At 57.8% G+C, this 21,511-nt stretch overlaps 2 protein-coding genes across 4 annotated transcripts in view; one reads left to right on the top strand and one right to left on the bottom strand.

Moving 5' to 3' along the window:
- The window catches only part of STAT6 (signal transducer and activator of transcription 6), a 12,967-nt gene extending 365 nt beyond the window's left edge, over positions 1-12,602 (top strand). For both annotated transcript variants that reach the window (XM_021687195.2, XM_021687196.2), the window contains exons 2-22: positions 2,612-2,751; positions 3,165-3,303; positions 3,609-3,692; positions 4,128-4,266; positions 4,393-4,445; positions 4,652-4,800; positions 5,384-5,515; positions 5,639-5,827; positions 6,157-6,244; positions 6,382-6,504; positions 7,103-7,195; positions 7,549-7,755; positions 8,944-9,038; positions 9,134-9,270; positions 9,598-9,744; positions 9,962-10,025; positions 10,130-10,240; positions 10,428-10,511; positions 11,484-11,549; positions 11,641-11,769; positions 11,863-12,602. In XM_021687195.2, coding sequence (XP_021542870.1) covers positions 2,636-2,751; positions 3,165-3,303; positions 3,609-3,692; positions 4,128-4,266; positions 4,393-4,445; positions 4,652-4,800; positions 5,384-5,515; positions 5,639-5,827; positions 6,157-6,244; positions 6,382-6,504; positions 7,103-7,195; positions 7,549-7,755; positions 8,944-9,038; positions 9,134-9,270; positions 9,598-9,744; positions 9,962-10,025; positions 10,130-10,240; positions 10,428-10,511; positions 11,484-11,549; positions 11,641-11,769; positions 11,863-12,052 — 2,535 coding nt within the window. In that variant the 5' untranslated portion in view covers positions 2,612-2,635 and the 3' untranslated portion in view covers positions 12,053-12,602. The remainder of the gene's footprint in view (positions 1-2,611; positions 2,752-3,164; positions 3,304-3,608; positions 3,693-4,127; positions 4,267-4,392; positions 4,446-4,651; positions 4,801-5,383; positions 5,516-5,638; positions 5,828-6,156; positions 6,245-6,381; positions 6,505-7,102; positions 7,196-7,548; positions 7,756-8,943; positions 9,039-9,133; positions 9,271-9,597; positions 9,745-9,961; positions 10,026-10,129; positions 10,241-10,427; positions 10,512-11,483; positions 11,550-11,640; positions 11,770-11,862) is intronic.
- Positions 12,603-13,168: 566 nt separating this feature from the next.
- NAB2 (NGFI-A binding protein 2) lies at positions 13,169-19,155 on the bottom strand. 2 transcript variants are annotated; one of them, XM_021687197.2, is made up of 7 exons: positions 18,921-19,155; positions 16,630-17,503; positions 16,060-16,193; positions 15,673-15,724; positions 15,447-15,579; positions 15,049-15,240; positions 13,169-14,041 (listed from the first exon to the last, which is right to left on the bottom strand). In XM_021687197.2, the coding sequence occupies exons 1-7, from the start codon at positions 19,001-19,003 to the stop codon at positions 13,932-13,934; spliced, it is 1,578 nt and encodes a 525-aa protein (XP_021542872.1). In that variant the 5' UTR covers positions 19,004-19,155; the 3' UTR covers positions 13,169-13,931. The 2 variants fall into 2 exon arrangements, with proteins under 2 accessions (XP_021542872.1, XP_021542873.1); XM_021687198.2 differs by lacking the exon at positions 15,049-15,240.
- Between the last annotated feature and the right edge of the window lie 2,356 nt (positions 19,156-21,511).

Raw genomic sequence — 21,511 nt, forward strand, 5'->3', positions numbered from 1 at the left:
GGGGGGGGGGGGGGGGGGGGGGGGGGGGGGGGGGGGGGGGGGGGTCCTCTCGAGACCTTCCCCTGGGCGGGTGTATGGTCCCCTGGGAAATTGTTTCAGTTGGTGTCGGGAGCTGGGGGTCCCGGGTTTGGGCACTTTTGAGTTCTCAGAGGACTCCGGTACGGGTAAGGCCCCGCACTCCCACCTCCCCGCGTGGGTCACTTTTTCCACACCCCCGCCCCCGCCCCTCCAGGGGCAAGCAAAGGCACGGAAAGGAGGGCAAGGAGGTGCCCCTCTGCCCTGGGGGGAGGGGAGGTGGCTGCCCCTCCCTAGACGGTTGATGCCAGAGGGAGGTAGGTCCTTGACAAGCCCCTATCCTGTCCCCCCATAAAGGCTGTTGTTCAAGGGTGTGGCTGGGGGGGTGAGCGAGCCTCAGATGTAGACCTCATGGTGCCTGAGAGAAGGGGGAATTTCCCCCTCAAAAGTGCTCCACGCTTGGCTGCTGTAGACGCTTAGATTTCCCGGTGGCTGCGCAGAGTTAACCCTCCTCGTGCTGAACGGGTTCCACCTCCCCGCCCCCACCGCCACATACACATATTGGGCAACTCAGAGGAGCTCTTTTGACTTTTGATCCTGTGGTCCCGCGGTCAGAGGGCTCGCTAATGGAGGGACAGAGGTGATTGGGTTTAGGCCACGAAGCAGGCTGAGGAGGACGGTGGACGTCCGAGCTTGCCTTCCCAGTTGGGAAGTGTTGGGGAACGCTGGCCCCGCCCCCTCGCGCCGTGGCCCCTCCTCCCTGCCGGTCTTCTGGGGCGTGACGGGGGGGGGGCGCTTAAAGCTTAAGGTGCCGCTGTCGGGGGCAGGCCCGTCGACCCAGCTTCGTTGTAGGGTGGCCTCCTGAGGTCTGGGGATGGAGTAGGGGAGGAGATTTGAAGGCAGGGCCTTGCTGGGAGGCTGGTCACTCAACAAGGGTTTATAGAGGGAAGGAGGGGGGGCTGCCTTCTGCTTAAGGATTACCTGTCTCGGCTTGGGTAGGGATAGAGGGTCAAAGGTCTGAGCACCATGGGAAACAGGAGAGGAAGAGAGAAGAGAGGAATGGAGTCCTCCCTTGAATTTGAAACACAGACCAATAGGTGCCCCACTCCAGGGTGAGAGAGGTGGTAGAGAAAGGCCTATTGAAGACCCTGAGCAGGAGGGAAGATTCTGCCTTTCTGAGAAAAGAGCTAGAGGGGATAGAAGCTGGTGGGTTGGGGGAGCAAGAGGGTTTGGGAGCAAGAGTCTCCAAAGAAGGGGCCCCTCTGTTCTCTATCCCTTTGGGAGTCTTGGGAGAGGGGAGTGGCTAAAAGCCTAACAGGAGGGCTTGGGTTACTGGGTTGGGGGAGACTCAGGGAGTTTCCATCGCCATCCTCTCTCAATCTCTAGGAGAGGGGCATTACGGGAAACGGGGGCGGCTGAGAGACCCCGGGGAAAACACTGGTTGACCCTCTCCACCCTGCAGCCCACCCAGAAATAGGGATGCAGCCCTCTCCCCTACTTCTCTCCCATCTCCTTTCCTCTGTCCCTGTTTTCTCCTCTGCCCTTGGCCTCTAGCCCAGCCTCTAGCTTCCTCTTCCCAAGAAAAAAGTAGGGATTTTTCTCCAATCTTTCCCACCTTCTTCCCAAGTTCTCTCTGCTTTTCCCTTTCCTCCATCTCTACCTTGCTTCTTCAACTCTATTCTCGCAGCCCCTCCTCTTAGGATGATGGGATCTGGATGTGGAAGGGGCCCTCACAGCATGGTGTCGCTTACCCCTTGGAATCAAATCCTATTTTCCAGACTCACTGGCTTAGTGGCCTTGGCAGGTCAGAGAACCTCCTTTAGTTTCTTCATCTATGAAAGGGCATAGTTTCATATTTTAAAAATCATTGCAAAGCTCTAATGAGATAATGAGCTTTCGTGTAATGCCTCATACGTAGTAAGTGCTCAATAAATGGTAACTGTTACTGCTCTCCTATTCTCTTCTTCATCATCCAGCCTGGTCCTTTTCAAATTATCTCATGGAGCCCTGGGATTTTGAGGGGTGTCTCTAGTGACACCTTTGGGGTCAGGAGATAGGGAGAGGGAAGTAGAAGCAGTAGGATTCCAGGCCTACCACACTTCCTTTCAATAAAGAAACTCCAATTTTATGCCTTTTATATACTTGGGATTCCACAGATTAAAAACTAAAATTGCCCTCTACTTTAGAAATTTTTGGAAAGTTCTGCACGTATCCAAGCCTCATATTTTATGAGACGAGAAGATCAAGGCTCACAGTGGGGAGGTACCTTGCCCACAGAACCAGAGCCAGCTCAGAGCTGCAATCTGAGTCCTCTGCCTTCTCTCAGAGAGCTTTCTGTACTCTGCCCACCTCCCCTGTCCTCCCAGCCCTCTGGCTGCATCTCAGCGCTTCTACGCCATCACCCCTTTGACTACAACTGAAGGGATTATCTTGTTTCAGGCACTGACCAAAGATGTCCTCGGTTTGAGGTGGTCTGGCTGTGAGTGGTGGTGGGGATGGTCTCTGGGATCTGGGGTCTAGAGGAGGTTGCAGGCTGCCCCCAGAACATAAGCCAACTTTCTTGGGTGCCTCTCAGAGTGGCCTTGTTCCTTTCCAGAAGGCACCCTCCACACCCCAGATCATGTCTCTGTGGGGTCTGGTCTCCAAGATGCCTCTGGAAAAACTGCAGCCGCTCTATGTCGACTTTCCCCAACACCTGCGGCATCTCCTGAGTGACTGGCTAGAGAACCAGCCCTGGTGAGTCCTAGCTACCCCACACTGGTCTCCTCCGGGTCCTCCCCCACCCACCTTCCCTCTCGTTAGATTTTCTCTGTCCCGTTTTGGGATTCGGGATGTGTTATTCCCTGTGTGGTGGCCTGGACTTAGCGGGGAGTCTGTGCCACACCAACCAGATTATGCACGTTGACACATGGAGTCCCCCACCGCCTGAGGAGCCCCAGCCAAAGAGGAAGGAGGTCAGGACTGGGACAAGGGACCGTCCCACAGCAGCTAGAAAATTGGGGAACAAAGGGCACATGGATGAGGCTGTACAGGGCCTGGATGGAGACTAGGACTGGGAAGGTGCTGCTGAGCTGTTTGCTGAGGGGTGGAAGGTCAGTAGAGCTGAAGAAACCCTGACCCGAGGCCACTTCATCCTGCTCTTCCCACAGGGAGTTCCTGGTCGGCTCAGACACCTTCTGCTGCAACATGGCTAGTGTGCTCCTTTCCGCCACTGTCCAGCGCCTTCAGGCTTCGGCGGGAAAGCAGGGGGAGGCGAGCCCCATCTTGCAACACATCAACACCCTGGAGGTGGGGACAAGGAGGGGAGGGACTAGGCTGGAGTGGGGCTGGAGTGGAGCTGGGATGAGCATTGAACACCGGAGGAAATTGTTTGGATGCTGGAGCAAATTGGTGTTCCTGTAGTTAACTGTTAGCTAGCATGCAAATTAGGTTTTAAAAGCATGCAAATGCATGAAAACTTCTGGAGTCTACACTTGTGCTGCCTTCAACCTTTCGGTGTGCTTATGAATGGAGGGGGGTGGCGTGGATTGGAGGGGGAGGACAACATGGGTGAGAGCGAGGCTAACCCAGTCCGCCACTCTTCATTTCTCTAGAGCATATATCAAAGGGACCCCCTGAAGCTGGTGGCCACTTTTAGACAAATACTTCAAGGGGAGAAAAAAGCTGTTTTGGAACAGGTATTGTTAATACTCCACCTCCCATCCCATCTCAACTCACTGGACTTTAGCCTCAGCCATGAAAAACTAGAAGGAATTTGAACTTCAGGAGAGGCTCAAGGTTTTAGGCCCAGGATGACCAAAGGTGGTTCCTGGGGTCAGAGTGCCCCCCAAGCCAAGCTCAGGGAAGCTTCAAAATGAGGGACTGAGGGTAGTGAGGCCTGGGGAGGAGAGAGCAAAGGGTAAGAAGCTGATTCTGCCAAGAGAGAGGTCTTATCCCTGGGAAATTCCAAAAGGTCAGGGAGAACCTTCAAAGCGGAAAGGGAGCCGGACAAGGGAAGTAGCTTGTTTCCTTTTGGCAGAGCATGGCAGCAGGCACCCCTTTAGGGAATGCAGGCCTAGTGTAGAAGGATGGACGGAGTATCTCACCTCTTGCCGTCTGTCCCTCCCGTGCAGTTCCGGCACCTGCCAATGCCCTTCCACTGGAAGCAGGAGGAACTGAAGTTTAACACAGCCCTGCAAAGGCTGCAGCATCGGGTGGGAGAAGTTCGCCTTCTCCGAGAGGCCCTGCAGCCGGGGTCTGAGGCTGGCCAAGGTGGGAGCTTGGGTCTGGCACTCTAAGAGGGTTCTGGGGAGTGGGTGGGAGGGATGCCCTCTTGGACCTCACCCTTGACCGAACCTCAAGTTTATCTGTACCCCTCATTTCTGCCCTCACCCTCAGTGTCTCTGCACAATTTGATAGATGCTCCTGCCAATGGAACTGGGCCAAGTGAGGTAAGTGATGGATTGGGAGGTGAAGTTTGAACTCAAAGTACAGTCCTGGAGGGATCTCAGTTCTGTGGCGGGATGGAGATCAGGCCTCAGAGGAACACACATTGTGGTGGGGTAGGGGAAGGCCTTAGATGTGAGAAAGAGAGGCGTGCCCTCAGGGCTGGGGGAGGAGACAGGCTGGCCCTGGCTCAGGCCTCCTCTGCCCGCAGGCCCTGGCCACATTGCTGCAGGAGACTGTTGGGGAGCTGGAGGCTGCCCAGGCCCTGGTGCTGAAGAGGATCCAGATTTGGAAACGCCAGCAGCAGTTGGCAGGGAATGGCGCGCCCTTTGAGGAGAGCTTGGCACCCCTACAGGAGAGGTTGGGGCAAGACTGATGGAATAAGAGGGCGGGCTGGGGTTAGGTGCCTGCTGTCCCTGCTGGAGGACCCACAGGTGTGAGAGAAAAACCAGGCAAGTAGGCCTTGGTGTGGGCCAAGGCTCAGAGAAGCTGATTCCGGCAGGACTGTGCACACTGTTGTCAGGTCGCGTCCTGTAAAAGTACGCCCAGCCGAGGGGGCTTCGAGCAGGAACTCAGCTGGCCCATGCTTTTCTTTTCAAGCCCCTTGCCCAGAGGAATGGGGGAAGCCTTTTCCTATTTGGTCTGTTGGGCGGAGGCACCTTCCAATTTGCACCAAAGTACCATACGTGCTGGCAACTGACCTGGGTACCAGAGTCCTGGGGAAGAGGCAGCTGGGTTTCCACAGGGGTCCAGGCACAGAGAAGGAACCTCACACCCAGAGTTAAGGCTGCCCCTTCAGCCCAGGTGCCTTGCAGCCACACCCACTGTGCATCCCGCCCCTCCACACCACTACCCTGCTTTCTTTCTGGGTTTAGGGGTAGGGGGTTTGAGCAGGAACAGGCAGCCTGAATTTTGTGTCCCCTGACCACTGTCCTGGCCCCAGGTGTGAGAGCCTGGTGGACATTTATTCCCAGCTGCAGCAGGAGTTGGGGGCAGCTGGTGGGGAGCTTGAGCCCAAGGCCCGGGCGGTGCTGATGAGCCAGCTGGATGACGTCCTGCGAACCCTTGTCACCAGGTATGCCCCATAAGGCCTCAGCCTGGCCTAGAGCAGACCCCGACGAGGGAAGATGGTTAGGGCTGTGGGATGGGTACCAGGAGGGACCCGCCGCTAACTCCCCTGTGTCTTCACTCCTCCCAGTTCTTTCCTGGTGGAGAAGCAGCCCCCTCAGGTTCTGAAGACTCAGACCAAGTTCCAGGCTGGGGTTCGATTCTTACTGGGCCTACGGTTCCTGGGGGCCCCAGCCAAGCCTCCGCTGGTCAGGGCTGACATGGTGACTGAGAAGCAAGCAAGGGAGCTGAGCATGCCCCAGGGGCCCGGGGCTGGAGCGTAAGCTGGGGCTGGCGAAAGCCTGTTGGTTGGTGGAGGCCAGGGGAGCCTGGGCGTCTGGCACCCCAAAGAGCAGGGTGATGGCGAGGGGCGGCCTCAGAGTGTTCGGACCCTGAATGGTCACGGCAGAGGAAGGGAAGGGACCCGTCGGGGCTGGAATGGGATGGGGAATCATGACTTGGCCAAGATAGGGACCCTTCTTGAGAATCCAAACAGGGAAATGGAGATTTAGGGCCGGTCGTCCATGCCATTCACCCCTGGACTCAAGCTCCTCCCCACCCCTGGCCCTGCTGGGATGCACCCACTCAGTCTCCGACCTCCCCTGGCAGAGAAAGCACTGGTGAAATCATCAACAACACTGTGGCCCTGGAGAACAGCATTCCCGGCAACTGCTGTTCTGCCCTGTTCAAGAACCTGGTGAGGGCTTCAGGGAGCCGCGGTGAAGAGTGGGGCAGGGGGTCCTCAGACTGAGGGACTGTCCTTGGAGAGGGTGTCAGGAAGCCAAGAGACCCATCTCTATCCTCACCCCTGCTCTCCCTCCCCACCCCCTGCAGCTTCTGAAGAAAATCAAGCGCTGTGAGCGGAAGGGCACCGAGTCTGTCACCGAGGAGAAGTGTGCGGTCCTCTTCTCCACCAGCTTCACGCTTGGCCCCAACAAACTCCCCATCCAGCTCCAGGTGAACTGAGTCTCGGGCTGCCCACGCTAGGACCCTGGCTCCCCTCCACGCCACACGCTGGGGCCCCGGATCCTCGCTCCTCATGAGAGCTCCATAGCCCGTGCGTCTGGGATTCATGGGCACTGGGGTCAGGGCGAGAGTGAGAGGGACAAGAGGGCACATGCCGGGGAGTGGTGGTGTGGCGGCCACTGGCACTTATTATACATTTCATGTAGACCAGGGTACTGTTTTCAGTAACACACACACACACACACACACAGAAATTTCACAATAACATTATGAGGTAAGTACTATTATTAGCCCCATTTTACAGGTGAGTCCATTGAGACACAGAGAGGTTGAGGAATTTGCCCAGGCCACACAGCTATGAGGCGTTGGCACTGGCATTTGGAACCCAGAGGTCTGGCCCTAAAGCACGGACTCATAACCACTTCTCTACGGTTAGGCCTTCATCGAGCTTCAGGAAGCATTCAGTAATACCCCGGGAGCTTTTATCTATGTTGTGTGAACCCAGTAGCTTCCCTGCATTCTCAGAGCCAGCCCCTTGAGGAAGCCCCTTGCTCCAGTAAGAAGATTCCCTTCTTCTCACCCTCGCCAGGCCCTGTCTCTGCCGCTGGTGGTCATTGTCCACGGCAACCAGGACAACAATGCCAAGGCCACCATCTTGTGGGATAATGCCTTCTCTGAGATGGTGAGGAAAGACCTGGAGTGGCAGTGGAGGGAAGGAGGGGAGGAACAGGGGCAAGGTGGGCTGTAACATGGGGAGAAGCCGGGGGCAGACACGTTCAAATGGGAGCGGCCATAATTCCTTCTTTCATCATACTCTCTAACCTCATGCTGACCTCTTTTCATGCCAGTCTTAAAAGCTACCATGTTGTAGCACCCTAAACTATTTTTGGAAAAGCACCATCTTTGTGAGTGAGCTCAGGGGGATAATGCCTGGGATGGGGAGCTTTGGGGAGGGGGGGGGAAGGATGAAGGCCCCTCCTGAGGAAGAATGAGGATGATAGCCTGAAGTGCCCTGTCCTTCCCGCTTCACCCCAGGACCGCGTGCCCTTTGTGGTAGCTGAGCGGGTGCCCTGGGAGAAGATGTGTGAAACTCTCAACCTCAAGTTCATGGCTGAAGTGGGGACCAATCGGGGGCTACTCCCAGAGCACTTCCTCTTCCTAGCCCAGAAGATCTTCAATGACAACAGCCTCAGCATTGAGGCCTTCCAGCACCGTTCTGTGTCCTGGTCACAGTTCAACAAGGTCATTCCCTGCTTTTTGGACCTCCCGCCCCTAAACTCTTCATCCTTGAGGCACTCAGGGCCCTCCCAACCTCTGTGCAGAGACTCACTGCTGGGGTCTTCACAATGCCCCATCATGGCAATCAGGGAGGCCTCTGTCACAGCCCAGGCAGGAAAACCCTTCAGCCGAGTGGGTAAGTCCAGAGGGTGCATTCTCTGGCATCCCCCAGGTTTTGGACTGGAGGCCCTCTGTCCTCCCTCTTTACCAGCAACTTGCATGACTCATCCAGACTGTGTGTAAACACACGTCTGATTCAAAATGACTTTGACCCATTGGGGAAATAGTTCCCATTGCAAAAACCAAGATGAAATCCCACAGGGACACACACAGTAACACCAGCTACCATGCGCTGACACCTTACTATATGTTTACCACTTTATGTATGTTATCTATTTACCCCTCCCAACATCCCTTTGAGGAAGCTACTATTATTATCCCCATTTTACAGGCAAGGAACGTGATGCTCAGAGGGGTTAAGTAGTTTGTCCAACGCCTCACAGCAGGTGAGGCTGGGATAGAACTCCATTATTTCTTGCTCTTAGCTACCATATTTTACTGCCCCCAAAGTGAGGTGGCTCAGAACTGGATCTGTTACAAGAACAGGGGAGAAGATCTGGGTGACACGGTTGATGACCAGCTGGGTAAAAGTAGTCACGTACTGCTCTCTTAGCAAAAAAGAAAGGAAAGTCTGCATGACCAAAGGATGTATTAGCAAAGGGAGCAGGACACTCACACCTGGCAAGCTACCTTCTCTGGACTCCACTTCCACCAGGTCTAATCAAGGATGGGTGGAGCACAGTTGTTATGAGGGACTCTGGCCTGGACTTCCTGGGCTGCATCCCAGCTCTGCCTCTCACCAGCTGTGTAGACCTGGGCAAGTTACTTGACCTTTCTGGGCTTTCATTTCTTCATCTGTAAGATGGGATGCTTATAAGCTTGTAAAGATCAGATAAGTTAATTCATGGAAAGGGCTTGGAATACCGCCTGGCACCTGGTAAATGACTGCCATTGTCACTGATGAGATCTCAGATCCAGTTTGGTCCTTCAGCCCTGTGATTCTGTTGTGTGGGCCCTCACAGCCCAGTGCCTGTCCTACAGGCCCTAGCTCTGACCCTCCTGTGTTCACACTAGCTCCCCCTTATTCCCCAGGAGATCCTGCTGGGTCGTGGCTTCACCTTTTGGCAGTGGTTTGATGGTGTCCTGGACCTCACCAAGCGCTGTCTCCGGAGCTACTGGTCAGATCGGTGAGTCCCTGCCCCAGTGGCCTGAGCAGTTGTACCTCTAGCTCCTTCTCCACAGCCAATGCCCCTACCCCCATCCTCTCCTTCATCCTGGCCAGGCTGATCATTGGCTTCATCAGCAAACAGTACGTCACTAGCCTTCTTCTCAACGAGCCTGATGGAACATTCCTCCTTCGCTTCAGCGACTCAGAGATTGGGGGCATCACCATTGCCCATGTCATCCGGGGCCAGGATGGTGAGGTCACCCCAGCCAGTCCTCTGTTTCTGTGTCTGTGCCCTCTGGGGTTTCTTCTGGGAAGGAAATATCTTGGCCTTCCTTGATGCCAAGCCTGATCTTCAGGAAGTTCTTCCTTAGGTCCAACTTCTCTCCTCCCTTCTGCAGTCTACCTTCTCATTGTGAGCTCTGTAGTAACAGAGACTGGTGGGTCTCCCTCCTCCAGCACTCTCACCCTCACTCCTCTCCCCCTCGCCTTGGTAGATTGAGAGTGGGTCCTGTGGTGGGGCTGGATCGGGGGGGAGAATGTCTGGACGGAGGGGACTCATGGTCTCATTCCTATTGTAGGCTCCCCACAGATAGAGAACATCCAGCCATTCTCTGCCAAAGACCTATCCATTCGTTCACTGGGAGACCGAATCCGGGACCTTGCTCAGCTCAAAAACCTCTACCCCAAGAAACCCAAGGATGAAGCTTTCCGGAGCCACTACAAGCGTGAGCTGGAGCTCGCAGTTCTGAACCCTTCCTTTGCCCATCTCTTCCATACTCCCAGTTGCCCCTCTCCCTACACACTGTATGTCATCCCTGACTTCTCTCTCCATTTTTGAAGCCCCATTTCTCCTACTTGCCCATCAGCTATGCTCACCTTTTGCACATCCCTTCCTCCCCAATCCTGGGGCACTCCATGGCTCTCCTTTCCTCCCCACAACAGCTGAACAGATGGGTAAGGACGGCAGGGGTTACGTCCCAGCTACCATCAAGATGACTGTGGAAAGGTGAGTGTGGCGCTGTGGACGGTGGGCAGGCCTGGTACTACTTGCTGGAAGAAGCGGTGGCATCAGCCCTTGGTCAGTCACACGGACCTCCTTCCCTCCTCCAGGGACCAGCCACTTCCTACCCTGGAGCCCCAAATGCCTACCATGGTGCCCACTTATGATCTTGGAATGGCCGCTGATTCCTCCATGAATATGCAGCTCAGCCCAGACATGGTGTAAGGAGCTTGAGAGACAGGAATGGGAGTGGTCTGTGCAGACAGGTGTTTAGCACGAGCAGCTGGGAGAGCTGGGGCCGAAGTAGGGAATTTCCCTTTCCACGAGAGGGGTTCCCTATCTTGAGGCAGGAGGTGGGGGTGTCCAGGAGAACGGCTGGCGTCAGGGGGGTCTGCTTTCTCTCCCCAGGTCCCAGGTGTACCCACCGCACTCTCACTCCATCCCCCCGTACCAAGCCCTCTCCCGGGAAGATGCGTTGACAGCTTTCCCAGAGTAAGTGGAAGGGACAAGGATACCCACCTGCAAGGGGGATGGGCATTTGCATTTGTTAGGAGAGGCTCCACCGTAAGAAAGGGGCAGCAAAAGGCTAGCACTCTTTTGTCTCTTCTGTCCACTCCACTGAGAGGTTAGTGGTTAAGTTCCAGACTTAGCCAGGTTCAAATTCCAGCTCTGCCACTTACTGACTTTGGGCAAGTTGCTTCATTCTGGTGCCTCATCTGTAGAATGGGGAATATTGATAATAACGCTAATAATAATTTCCTCAGGGGATTATTGTGAAGGTTAATTGAGTTAGTAATACCTGCAAAGCTCATAGCAGGAGCTATGTTAAGAATTAATATTACCTCGCCTGCCCTTGAAATCCACTGTCATAAATTTATCTGTTGTCTGGATTTTTATTTATTCATCTGTTTTGGCCTTGAAGTGGCCTAGACATTTTTCTTCCCCAAGTAACACTCATATAATAACTGCAGGTGCTTATTAACTCTTAGACAAGCCACAACATCTTCCCTCCCGGGAGTTGAGGTAGGGTGGAGACTGGGGAGGCTTAGAACCACCAGAGTCTGGAGAAACATTAGAAATTAGCGAATTCGGGGGTGCCTGGGTGGCTCAGTGGGTTAAGCATCCGACACTTGGCACAAGACCCCCCTCCCCAACTCCCGCAGTTGTATTGTCATCCTCCTGCTTAGCACTTAGCAGGGATTCTGCTTCTCTCCCCCTCCCTCTGCTCCTCCCGCTCCCAAATAAATAAAGGGATTAGCTAGTTCAGCCCTTCTCTACTCCCCCAGCCCAATCCCCAACACATACACATTTTATAGATGAGAAGACTGAGCCCACGGCTTACCCAAGACTGCAGTCAGGGAAAGGAGCTGGAAATTGTTTCCTCATTCAATGACCTTGACTTTGCAACACTGTGCCCTTGTTTAGCCTTCCTTTCTCTGACTGTACCCTCCTTCCTGTTTCCAGATCTCACCTGCAGATACCCCCCAACCTGAACCAGATCAACCTGCCCTTTGACCAACCTCACCCTCAGTGAGTGACAGCACCCTTCCTGATCCCATGCTCCCCATTCATTCCCAGCCTTATCCCATCCCAATCTTATGGACTTTTCTGGTCTTGGCAGGGGCCTGCTCCCATGCCCATCTCAGGAGCATGCCGTATCCACTCCTGAGCCCCTGCTCTGCTCAGATGTGACCATGGCGGAAGACAGCTGCATGAGCCAGTCGGTGGGAGGGTTCCCTCAGGGCACCTGGTGAGTGGCAGCCTGGGGGGGGTGTTGGCTGGGCGGGGGCTGGAGGAGTGGGTGCCATACCTACCCTACTGCTTCTCCCCTTCCTCCTTGCAGGGTTGGTGAAGACATGTTCCCACCCTTGTTGCCTCCTACTGAACAGGACCTCACCAAGCTTCTCCTGGAGGGGCAAGGGGAATCAGGGGGAGGGTCCTTGGGCACCCAGCCTCTCTTGCAACCCTCTCACTATGGGCAGTCTGGGATCTCACTGTCCCACCTGGACCTAAGGGCCAACCCTAGTTGGTGATCCAGCTGGAAGGGGAGCCCAGAAAGACCGCTCTTCTACCCCCACGGACCTGCTCTGGACACCTGCCCATGCTCCTGCCAAGCAGCAGATGGGGAGAGTGTCCTCCTATCCCCACCTACTCCCTGGTCAGGAGGAAAAGACTGCCAGGAAAATGCACAGCGGGTGGAGCCTATCCACTCCTTTCCTCCTACCACACACCCCTGTCCTCCCCCTTCCAATGCTGGAAGGGAAATTCAGGTTCCAAAGTGAGACACGCCCCAACACGCCTGCACATGCAGCACACACACACACACACAGCTCTCCCTGGAAGATGGGCCTGAGCAGGAAAGGGGCTCGGCAAGAGCACAGCTTAGGGCACGGAGGACTTAACCGCCCACCTCGAGCCAGAGCCCAGGACACACATGTAGAAACACGCAGACACACGCACACATTTGTACGAGAGGCTGGGGACTGAGGGCTGGGCTCGGGTCCCAGCCCTGGGGGGATGGAACAGCAGTTCAGGAGGCCCTGGGTGCAACGTGGGGAATCTGTACACCTGGGTTACTGATGTGGGTTATGCCCAGATTAAAAAACAAATTTCAAACAGCCCCAAATTCCTGTCCGTCGGATGGTGGCTCTTGGTTATGTGTAGAGACTGCAGAAGTACAAGGTCTGTTTCGTGTGCAGCTGTGCGAAAATGTGCCTATCCGAGATGTGTGACTATACAGACGTCACACACATTCGTTGTTATGGCCCCCAAAAAACATGTATCCATCTGATCTTGCCTATGACAACCGAAGTTTGGAAGTATGAAAACACCGTACCAAAGACACCAGCGAATGTGCCAACTTCTCTGATGCATGCTAACCCCAAAGTACTCAGCTTTCGTATGACCGTGGCCCCAGTGGGTCTGTGTGGCTGTGACCTCTGTATGTGGCTCTAGCTTTGGTGGCTCAACCCCGCCAATCCTGCCCAGAGGCCGGGGGTGAGTCTGGGACCCAGGCCCAGGTGTGTGGTCCTCTGAGTGAATTAGGGGGCCTGACCTGCTGCTGCTTTTCTCTTTCCCCATCCACTGCCGGCTTCCCTCCACTCCCCCAGCCCCATGCCACCCTTTCTCCCTCCTGGGGGTCATCGATCCTAAGCCATAAAATAAATTTTATTCCAAAATAACAAAATAAATAATCTACTGTACACGATCTGAAAAGAAAGACGCTCTAACTGCTCAGACAGGTGCTGTGGTCCAGCCCCCAGCCGAGGGAGACCCTGAGTCCGACCCAGGCCTCCTGAGGGGCCGGTCGAGGGGACCCCACATCCACCCTCCCCCCCCACCCCCAGAGAGGGCAGGAGGGAAAAAGTTGCTGAGGACTTGGGGGGAAAGATGGGGATAGGTGGGCAAACTGCAGCACTTGTTAAATTAAAGAAACAAACTAGAAGCACAAAAATGGGGGAGCAGAGGGGAGGAGCAGGTCCAGTGTTCCCAGGCCCCCAATTCTGGGGGGAAACGTTGCCATTTTTAGCTGTTGGACCTTACCAGGGAAGTCCCCTTTTCCCCCATGTCCAAACTGAATCCAACTGCTCATACCACTGGTTCAAGCTACAGAGAATGGGAGTGTGTTGTGTAAGGGAGGGGAGAACCCCAAATACCCTGGAGACAGAGTCCTTGCCCCCTTGCTCTAGGCAAGGGTGAAGGGGCACCACGCACCCTCCTTGTGTCCTCTTGCCAGGCCCCTGCTCGTTATTGCTTGAAGCCCCATAGTTCTACGCCCATGGAGCAAGTGGGGAGGCAGGAGAAGGGCAGCGGAAGGATCCAGGGTTGTGACTAGATGCCAGGGATGGGGAATGTCAGAGTCTATGTGAGCCAGAAGTCCAAGTCCTGGGTCTGAGGACACCAATGCACCCCTCACTGCCGGCTGGCCTCAGCCTCCACTTTGACACTGCTCCTGCGACCTTCCACCAGAGCAGGATGGGGTCCCGGGGCCTGGCATCGGTCCAGTAGCCCTTCCTCGAACTCTGTGGGGAGAAGGCGTAGGTTAGGAGGCCGTGGGGTGGCCAATGCAGAGAGGTGGCCAGACAGGAGGCAGAGGTAGAGGAGACTGCACAGATGAGCTGGATTTGAATTACTGCCTCCTGCCCGCTACATGTTTACAGGTGTGTCGGGGGGGGGGTTTCCATACCCAAGTGTGTATGCCCCCCCTCCCCCTTCTGGCTGTGTGTAGCGCTCTCTCTGTATATGTCTCTCTCCTTCTCTGTCTCTCCCGCCTCCGTTCTGCTGGAATTTCTGGTTCTGTCAGGAGCTGTGGGGGTGGCTTGGCTCTGACCTCTCCCCCTCCCCCCCTTCCCAGACTCTGCCGCCCCCACTCATCCCTGGCCCCCTCCCAGGCCCCACCTACCCTACCATGCCCCTCCAGTTTCTTAGAAGCCAAATCAGGGGGAACACAGGAAGCCAGCCTCCCAGCTCCTCCCCCAAGAAGAGCCCCCCCTTCCAGTCCCCACCCCCACTTCCCACCCACGCACAGTTTAAAAATACCAAGCCAGGGTTGGTGGCTTTGTCTGCTGCATCACTCTCAGCCCAGCCGCTCTGGCCCTCTGGCGGACTATGCCCTTCCCCCATCCACACACAAAGCATCCCCCTTTGGGCTCCTCTACTTCCAAGCTACGCAATCCCACCCTGACTCCTAGCCTACCCTACCCTTCTGCCTTGGTGGCAGCTCTATCCCTGTTGCCCTTCTTGGTGACCCTCGTTCCCGTTCCCCTGGTCCCCCATTCTCTGTCCCCTTGTTCACCCCAGCGCCCCCTCATAGATCTCCATTAGGATCAGACCCTCCCCAGTGGGAATAAACCTGCAGGACCCTCCTTTCCTCAACCCAAGGCCTGGATGGCTGGAGCCCCACCGTCCTACTGCCTGCCCTCTCCGGTGACTACATCCCTCTTCCTCCCACCCGGCCCCAGGACACCAGGATTGCTGGGTGGGGCCTGGGTGGCAGGGGTGCTTGGGGACGCCACTGCTGCTGCCTCACCTGCGAGAGGCGGCTTCGCAGGCACACAGGGGCTGAGGCGGCCCACGCGGTCGTGGGAGACGAGGCGGGCTAGCCGCAGCCCCTCGTCCATCAGTGTCTGCTGCAGGATGTGGCGGCTCCACAGCCCATGGGCTGGCAATGCCAGAGGCAGGTCAGCAGGGGGCGGCGTCAGCCTTGGGCATGACCCCACAGCTGTGGGCATGGGCATGGATCAGGTCAGGGACTACAGTCAACGGAACCCCCACCCTCAACCGCAAAGCAGACCCGTAAGGCCCAGGCCCCTTTGCCCCCATCCAGCCAGGCCTCCCAACCCTGTTCCAGGCAGTTGCCTCCTGGCTCCTTCCTCCCACCTACTCCACCCCCACAGCGAGAAGAAAAGTATTCTGATGCACACTCACCCTGCAAGTGTCCATCAAGACTCTCCCCAGACAGGCTGGCGCTGTCTTCCTCCAGGCTGGGGCGGTATGGGGGTGCATAGGACTCAGGGCCTGGGGGAGGCTGCTGGAGTTCAGAATGACTTTGCTCTCCAACCTGTGGATGCCCCAAATGGGGAAATGAGGACCTAGCAAGGGAGGGGGTTGAGAGAGGCTGCACTAATCCCCTGCATCCACCCTAGAAACCTACCTCCTGTTTTAACTTCTTCAGTGGAGGGCCTCCCAGTTCCTCGGGGTGAAGCCTGCGAAGATGAGAGCAGTAAGGAAGGTGAAGCTGGGGAGGGACGCATGACGGGCAGAGCACAGAATCTGGGGAGGAGCTATGCATTATTTCAAGACTAGAAAGAAGCTGGCTGAACAGGAATCTCTAACTCTGGTACTGTTGTTGTGGGTGAGCAGACAGAACCTGAGATGGATAGGAGGAGGGACCAGACCCAGACAAGTGGGCCTGGCGAAAAGCAGGACATGCACGTGGGTAGGAAGCAAGCCTAGATACACCTGAACGGAAGATTACGCCCATGACCCAGCTCCTTGGCAGGATTCTAATCTAGGAAGGACCTGGAAAAAGGAGTCTCACCTGGAGCCCTTCAAGGAGGACAGGTAGGTGCTCTCTCGGGCCACTTGGCGTGACAGGGAGAAGAGCTCCACCCTCCGCAGTAAGAGCGTGTTGTCCCTCATGCAGAACTGGGCAGCAGCTTCATTGATGGTCAGCTGTGGAGAAGGCCACCGGAGCGGTCAGAATCCTCAGTTCCCACTGCCTTGCCCAGACCTCCTCACACCCTTCGTCATCAGACAAACAAAGCCCATCCATCAGATGCTTACTTAGGATTTGATACTATGCAGCTTTCTGAAGGAGGAAGACAGAGGTTAGCATCCCCGGCTTCCTAGGAACGCCTGGAGCCCCCACCACCTGAGCGGTCCTGAGCGGCACAGCGCGGGACGCTGGGCTCTGGCCTGTACCTCTGCTTCCCCCTCAGCCAAGGAGGGGAGCACTGCAGAGGCTGGGGTTGGGCTGTGTGGGGGCGACTGGGGCGTGGGGTCCTGACCGAGGGGCAATGAGACAGACCTGGGGAGTGTGAACATTCTCCAAGGCGACTAGGTTAAGGCCTCGCAGCCAAGTGCAATACTAGGAGAATGGGGTCCTCACCTCATGCAGGCTGAGCTGCTTGCCCTCCCGCCGCTTGGAGTCAAAGCGGCCATAAATGATGCTGTATTTGCGGATCTCCTCCTCCTTCTGGCTGTCGTTATCGTCCATCTCAAAGATGTGCCCCACGCTCCGAGCCAGCTTCTTGTTCAGCTTCAGCAGGGATGTCACCTCCCCAGCATCCCCCCTGGGGAAGCTCCGGAAGATCCTCTCCACACTCTCCACCACCATGCGTACCATCTCTGGTTCCAGTCGATCCGGACCACCCCCAGCCCCAGCTGCTGCCAGCCCCCCAGCCCCAGTTCCCTCAGGGACTCCTCCCCCTGCAGGTGGGGAGAAGGGGGGTGAGCCTGCCTCCTCTTCTCCTCCCGCCCCAACGTCGGACTCTGGAGTGCTCCGTCCTGGCCAGATCCGGGGGTCTCCTGCCCCAGGTCCCCCAGGCAGTGGTGACAACTTCTCTCCAAGTTCAAGGGGGCTCTTGGGGCTAAAACTGCGGGCACTGCCTGCCTTTTCCCCTGGGCTGCTGTGCCCATTGCTCATGCTTCCTTTCCGGGTGCCTGCAGTCTCGGAGATCTTGAAAAGTGGGATACTGGAGACAGGCACGGCAGGCACTGGCTGGCTGAAGAGCCCTGGATTGGTGGCCCATTCTCTCAGTGCCTTCTGCAGGCGTCGGACGTGGAGGGGCTTGGTGGCCATGCCCACGAGAGCCATGATCTCCAGGAACTCCTCCTCACCAGCCTCACACAGTTGCTGCACGTCGTCCCCTCCCTGCTGGATGAAGGTCTCGTAGTAGGAAAGGAGATTGGCGCGCTGCAGGACCCGGTAGAGCTGCAGCTCCCCCAGTGTCCGAGGCAGTGCCATGGCTCGGGCACTGGGCCTGGAAAGGAGGAGTGCAGGACAGAGAAAGGAAGGCAGTCAGTCTGGGTCCCCCTGCTGGGTACCAACCCACATTCGCCATTGTCATCTCTTTCCTGCTGGCTTCTCTTCCCCTCCTCTGAACGCGCTCTCTGCCCAGTACCCCAGCCTGAGCACAGACTAGGAGAACTAGGCATTACCCGGACGCATAAACACACCAGTGCCATCCCAGATGGGCCGCAAGTACCAAAAGGCAGCCCATTTTCTCTGCTGAAGTCAAAGGCTCTTCACCACCATTCTCAGCTTTTACTTTTCTGGCCTGGGGCAAGAAGACCTTGAGCACTGCGGCCAGCCAGCACACCCACCCCTGGGATGGCTGGGCCTCCTTCTCCCCCAGAACGGTCTTCACCCTCCGCCCTCAACACCCAGCAGTCTCAGCATTACTCAAGGTGACTTTCTACACTGAGGTGCACGTAAGACCCCCTGTCCTCCCCACAGTGGACGCCTGGGACCACTGCTGGCCAGTTTCACTCCCTGGTGCTGTCCTACCCAGGCGGTTGCAACGGAGGGGTGTGGCCCTTTCCCACTCCGCAAGCCAGGTGTACCCCTGCTCTGCTCAGCTCCTCTGAGCTGTTCCCGAGGACCTCCCCTCTCCTCCCGACTGCCCAGTGCCCCTTAGTTGGCCCCTCTCCCAGCAGTGACCTTCCCCACCTGCTGGGTAGATAGGCCGATCCCTTCAGCTCAGGCTCAAGGAGGGAGGAGTGCCTCAATTGTTCTGCTCTGGGGCCTGTTCCGCCCCCACACACTCCCACAGTGGCAGCGGCAGTGGGCGAAACCCACCTACCTCCTCTCCCTCATTTTCCACCCACACCTCCAAGTGGAGCGGAGGAGCGGCTCAAGGCCTCTTGAGGGAGGGGCTGCACCCCGAAACTCCCCTCCGCGTGCCGTAAATAAAGCTACAGAAAAGAGAAGGGACGCCTAAGGCATGCCCTGCTTCTCCAAAGCCCTGCTGATGCTCTCCCTTGGCTCCGAGGCGCCGGCTTCTCCCGGACCCTGGGGCTCGCGTACTTCGTACCAACGGAAGACTGAACCAGCACAGCAGCCCTCCCCCAGCCCTGTTACCAGCCAGAGCTCCAGGGCTTCCCCTGGCGTTTGGGGGCCCCCACATTCTTTGCAAGGGGTTCACATGCCAGATCACGCCGGCAGAGTAAACGGGGGATGGAGAATTAGGTACTACTCTTTCATATCCAGCTTCAACCGCTCCCTACCTGCTCCCAGGGCCCCCTAATTCGAAGACGCACCCCCTTTTCAATCAGTCTCCACCCCCCACCCCCGTCCCGCTTCCCCTCGTTCTCTCCTCGACCTCCGCCCTCCGGACCCCTTGCCTGAGTCCAGCTCCACCCATCTCCACTCCCCGCCGCTTCCTTCTGCCCACTAACTTGGGTCTGGGCTGCGGGGTCCGGCGGGCGCAGTCCCCTCCGCCCGGCGGCTGCTCGGCTGTGGGGGAGGGCGCTCTGTGCATGGACGGCCGGAGGCCACAGGGGCTGCCCCTCTCGGTGCCCAGCGCTCGGCGCCTGGCGCGCGCTGCCGTGTCCGCCGCTGGCCGGGCTCCGTCCCTCCCTCCACGTCTCCTCTCTCCGAGCCTCCGCGCCTCTGTCTGTGCCTCTGCCCCCCCCTCCCCGGCTGCGCTCGCCGCCTCTCCGCGCCGACGCCCCCGCAGGACGCACGGGGAGCGAGGCCCGGCGCTGCGCTGGCTGCCGGGCGGGCGGAGGGCGTGGGCAGCGCCGGGGGCGGGGGCCGGGGGCGGGGGGCGGGCGCCCGGGCCTCGGGGCCGGCGGTGGAGGCGCCGCGGCAGAGCGTCGGAGAGAGGCGGAGCCTTGGGGGAGGGGGCGTGGAGCGGGAGGCGGGGGCGGGGACTCGGAGCGGCGGCGCCGAGCTCGGGACTGAGGTGACCGAGGCCGGGCTGCGGAGGGCGGGCTTGGGGACCCGGCGGGCGGGGCGAGGTCGCTCCGTGCCGCCCACGCCGGATGCACAGCCGGCCCTCTCCGTGCCCACGTACCCACGTGAGCGCCCAGCCGGCGACATTCCTACTCCCCCCCCCACCCCCCGGCTCCTACCCCTCCGAGCGGAGAGCGCAGTTTCACAACCACGCACGGGTACACAAAAACACGGACAAGCGCACAAACGTGCACACGCGCCTCAACAACTACGCGGACGCCCGCTGCCCACACTCCGGCCTCGCAGTGCTGTACGTGTGACTGCTAGGAATGAGCCGGGAAAAGTTGGCGGAGCCTCGGGGTGCGCGGCTCCTTTTGGGCGTGCATCCGACTCCCCTTGAGTGTGCGCTTAGGGCAGGTCTGTGAGCGCGGGGTTCTGCAGGAATTCCTTGGCTATCCCAGCACCCTTACCCTGCAGCAAAAGGAGTCATTTGAAGGGCCGTTCTCGGAAACCCAGGCCTCCATCCCTGCCTCGAGTCCCTGTCGTCGAAGTTTGGGGTACAGGAATGGGCGGGTTATGCTAGAAGCTAACGCGTCGATCAGTCGCGTCGGGTTGTCAGAGCACTGGTCAGACAGGGATGGGCGAGGTACCCCTCCTTCCTCTACTCGTCGCACCCTGTTTGCTGAGAATGGGGACCTGCTCCTGGGGAATTCTGTGGCAAAGCTGGGATAGGGAGGACATCCATTCTGCGGACGTTTTTAGGAGACTGCGCTCGAGAGAGTCTAATGGAAGATGGGCGGGAGGCCGGAGCGTCCGACGTGGCTCCCTGCGGAGGAGTTGAAGGGAGGAGCTCCTTCAAGGAGCCTGACCCCCCTCTGGAGGCCCCCCCCCCCGGTTTGTTTCTCCTAGCCCCATATGGTTCCCATTACGCTCCCTCCCACTGCTGGGAGGTCGGGGTGGGGGCGGGGGCCGGCCGGGGCTCTGAGGGCCCGGTCCTGCGGTTCCAGGCCCCAACGAAATGAAGGCGGGGCGGAGGGGGAACTGAGCAGACCGGACGGGGGTCAGGTTCTCCCTGGTCCGAAACCTCAGCCCCGCCCCGCCATTCCGCACTTCTGAGTGGCTCGGGGCCTGGCAGGGCGTGGGCGGCGTGGGCCGGGGCTGGTTCTACATTCCGGCTCAGCAAGGGGACCTTTCCGTCTCCGGTGGGGGCAAGGAGAGGGGGAGTGCATCCTGGGTGGGATTTCGGTACCTAAGATTCTCTTCTCCTTCTCCTTAAGCCCCAAACGCAGTGAGGGGGTAATAGGAAAGAGCAGACTCCCCCCCCACCCACCCCTTCCAATCCCCAGTCCTGCAACTGGAGGGAGCGGCTAGACGGGCTTCCTTCGGGGACTCTCCTCGACCCCCTCTGAAGTGTGTGGGCACCCCCTCCCCCACTCTCCCCTGGTTATTTTGGAGCCTGGGCTGCCAGCCGCTGGCCCCGGGTTTCCACGTGCCTCCTCCCTCCCCCTGCCCACGCGCCCCGTGACGCACATCCTCCGCCCACGCAGCCTCTGTTCCAGGCGCCCCCCTCCCTCCCACCCGGGCCCCTTTGGGGCGGTGCTGAGCCCCCGGGTCCGGAGGGAGAGGCAGGCCCGGGAAAGAGGGCGGAGTAGCGAGTGAAGCCAGCGAGGGGTAACCAACTTGGGTCCCAGCCCGGGAAAGCGGACGAGGGAGGAGCTGATCAGAATCCTCCACTCTTCGGTTCTGGGGCGGGTATTCGGCCAGAGGAGGACGAAGGGAGACCGGTCCCAAGGCTTGGGCTAGCCCAGTTCCCTAGGGGAGTCAGCAGGGGGTCTCCCTGGGTGCGAACCCGTGTGGGAGAGTGAAACTCCCGAGTGTTTGTAGCTTTGTTTTTCAGGGTTGTCGTGAGGTTCAAATGAGAGGATGTATATGAAAACTCTGAAAAGTGCCAAGCAAATTTAAGACGGTATTGCTAGTTTGTGCCTCTGTATCCTGAGATAATGTATTTATATGTTTCTTTACATCGAGTTGTGTATCTGTCTCTCTCTCTAGGTTTGTATGTGAGCCCCTATGTGTGGATTTAAAAATACAT

Source organism: Neomonachus schauinslandi, chromosome 5, assembly GCF_002201575.2.
Source record: "Neomonachus schauinslandi chromosome 5, ASM220157v2, whole genome shotgun sequence".
Taxonomy (NCBI): Eukaryota; Metazoa; Chordata; class Mammalia; order Carnivora; family Phocidae; genus Neomonachus; species Neomonachus schauinslandi.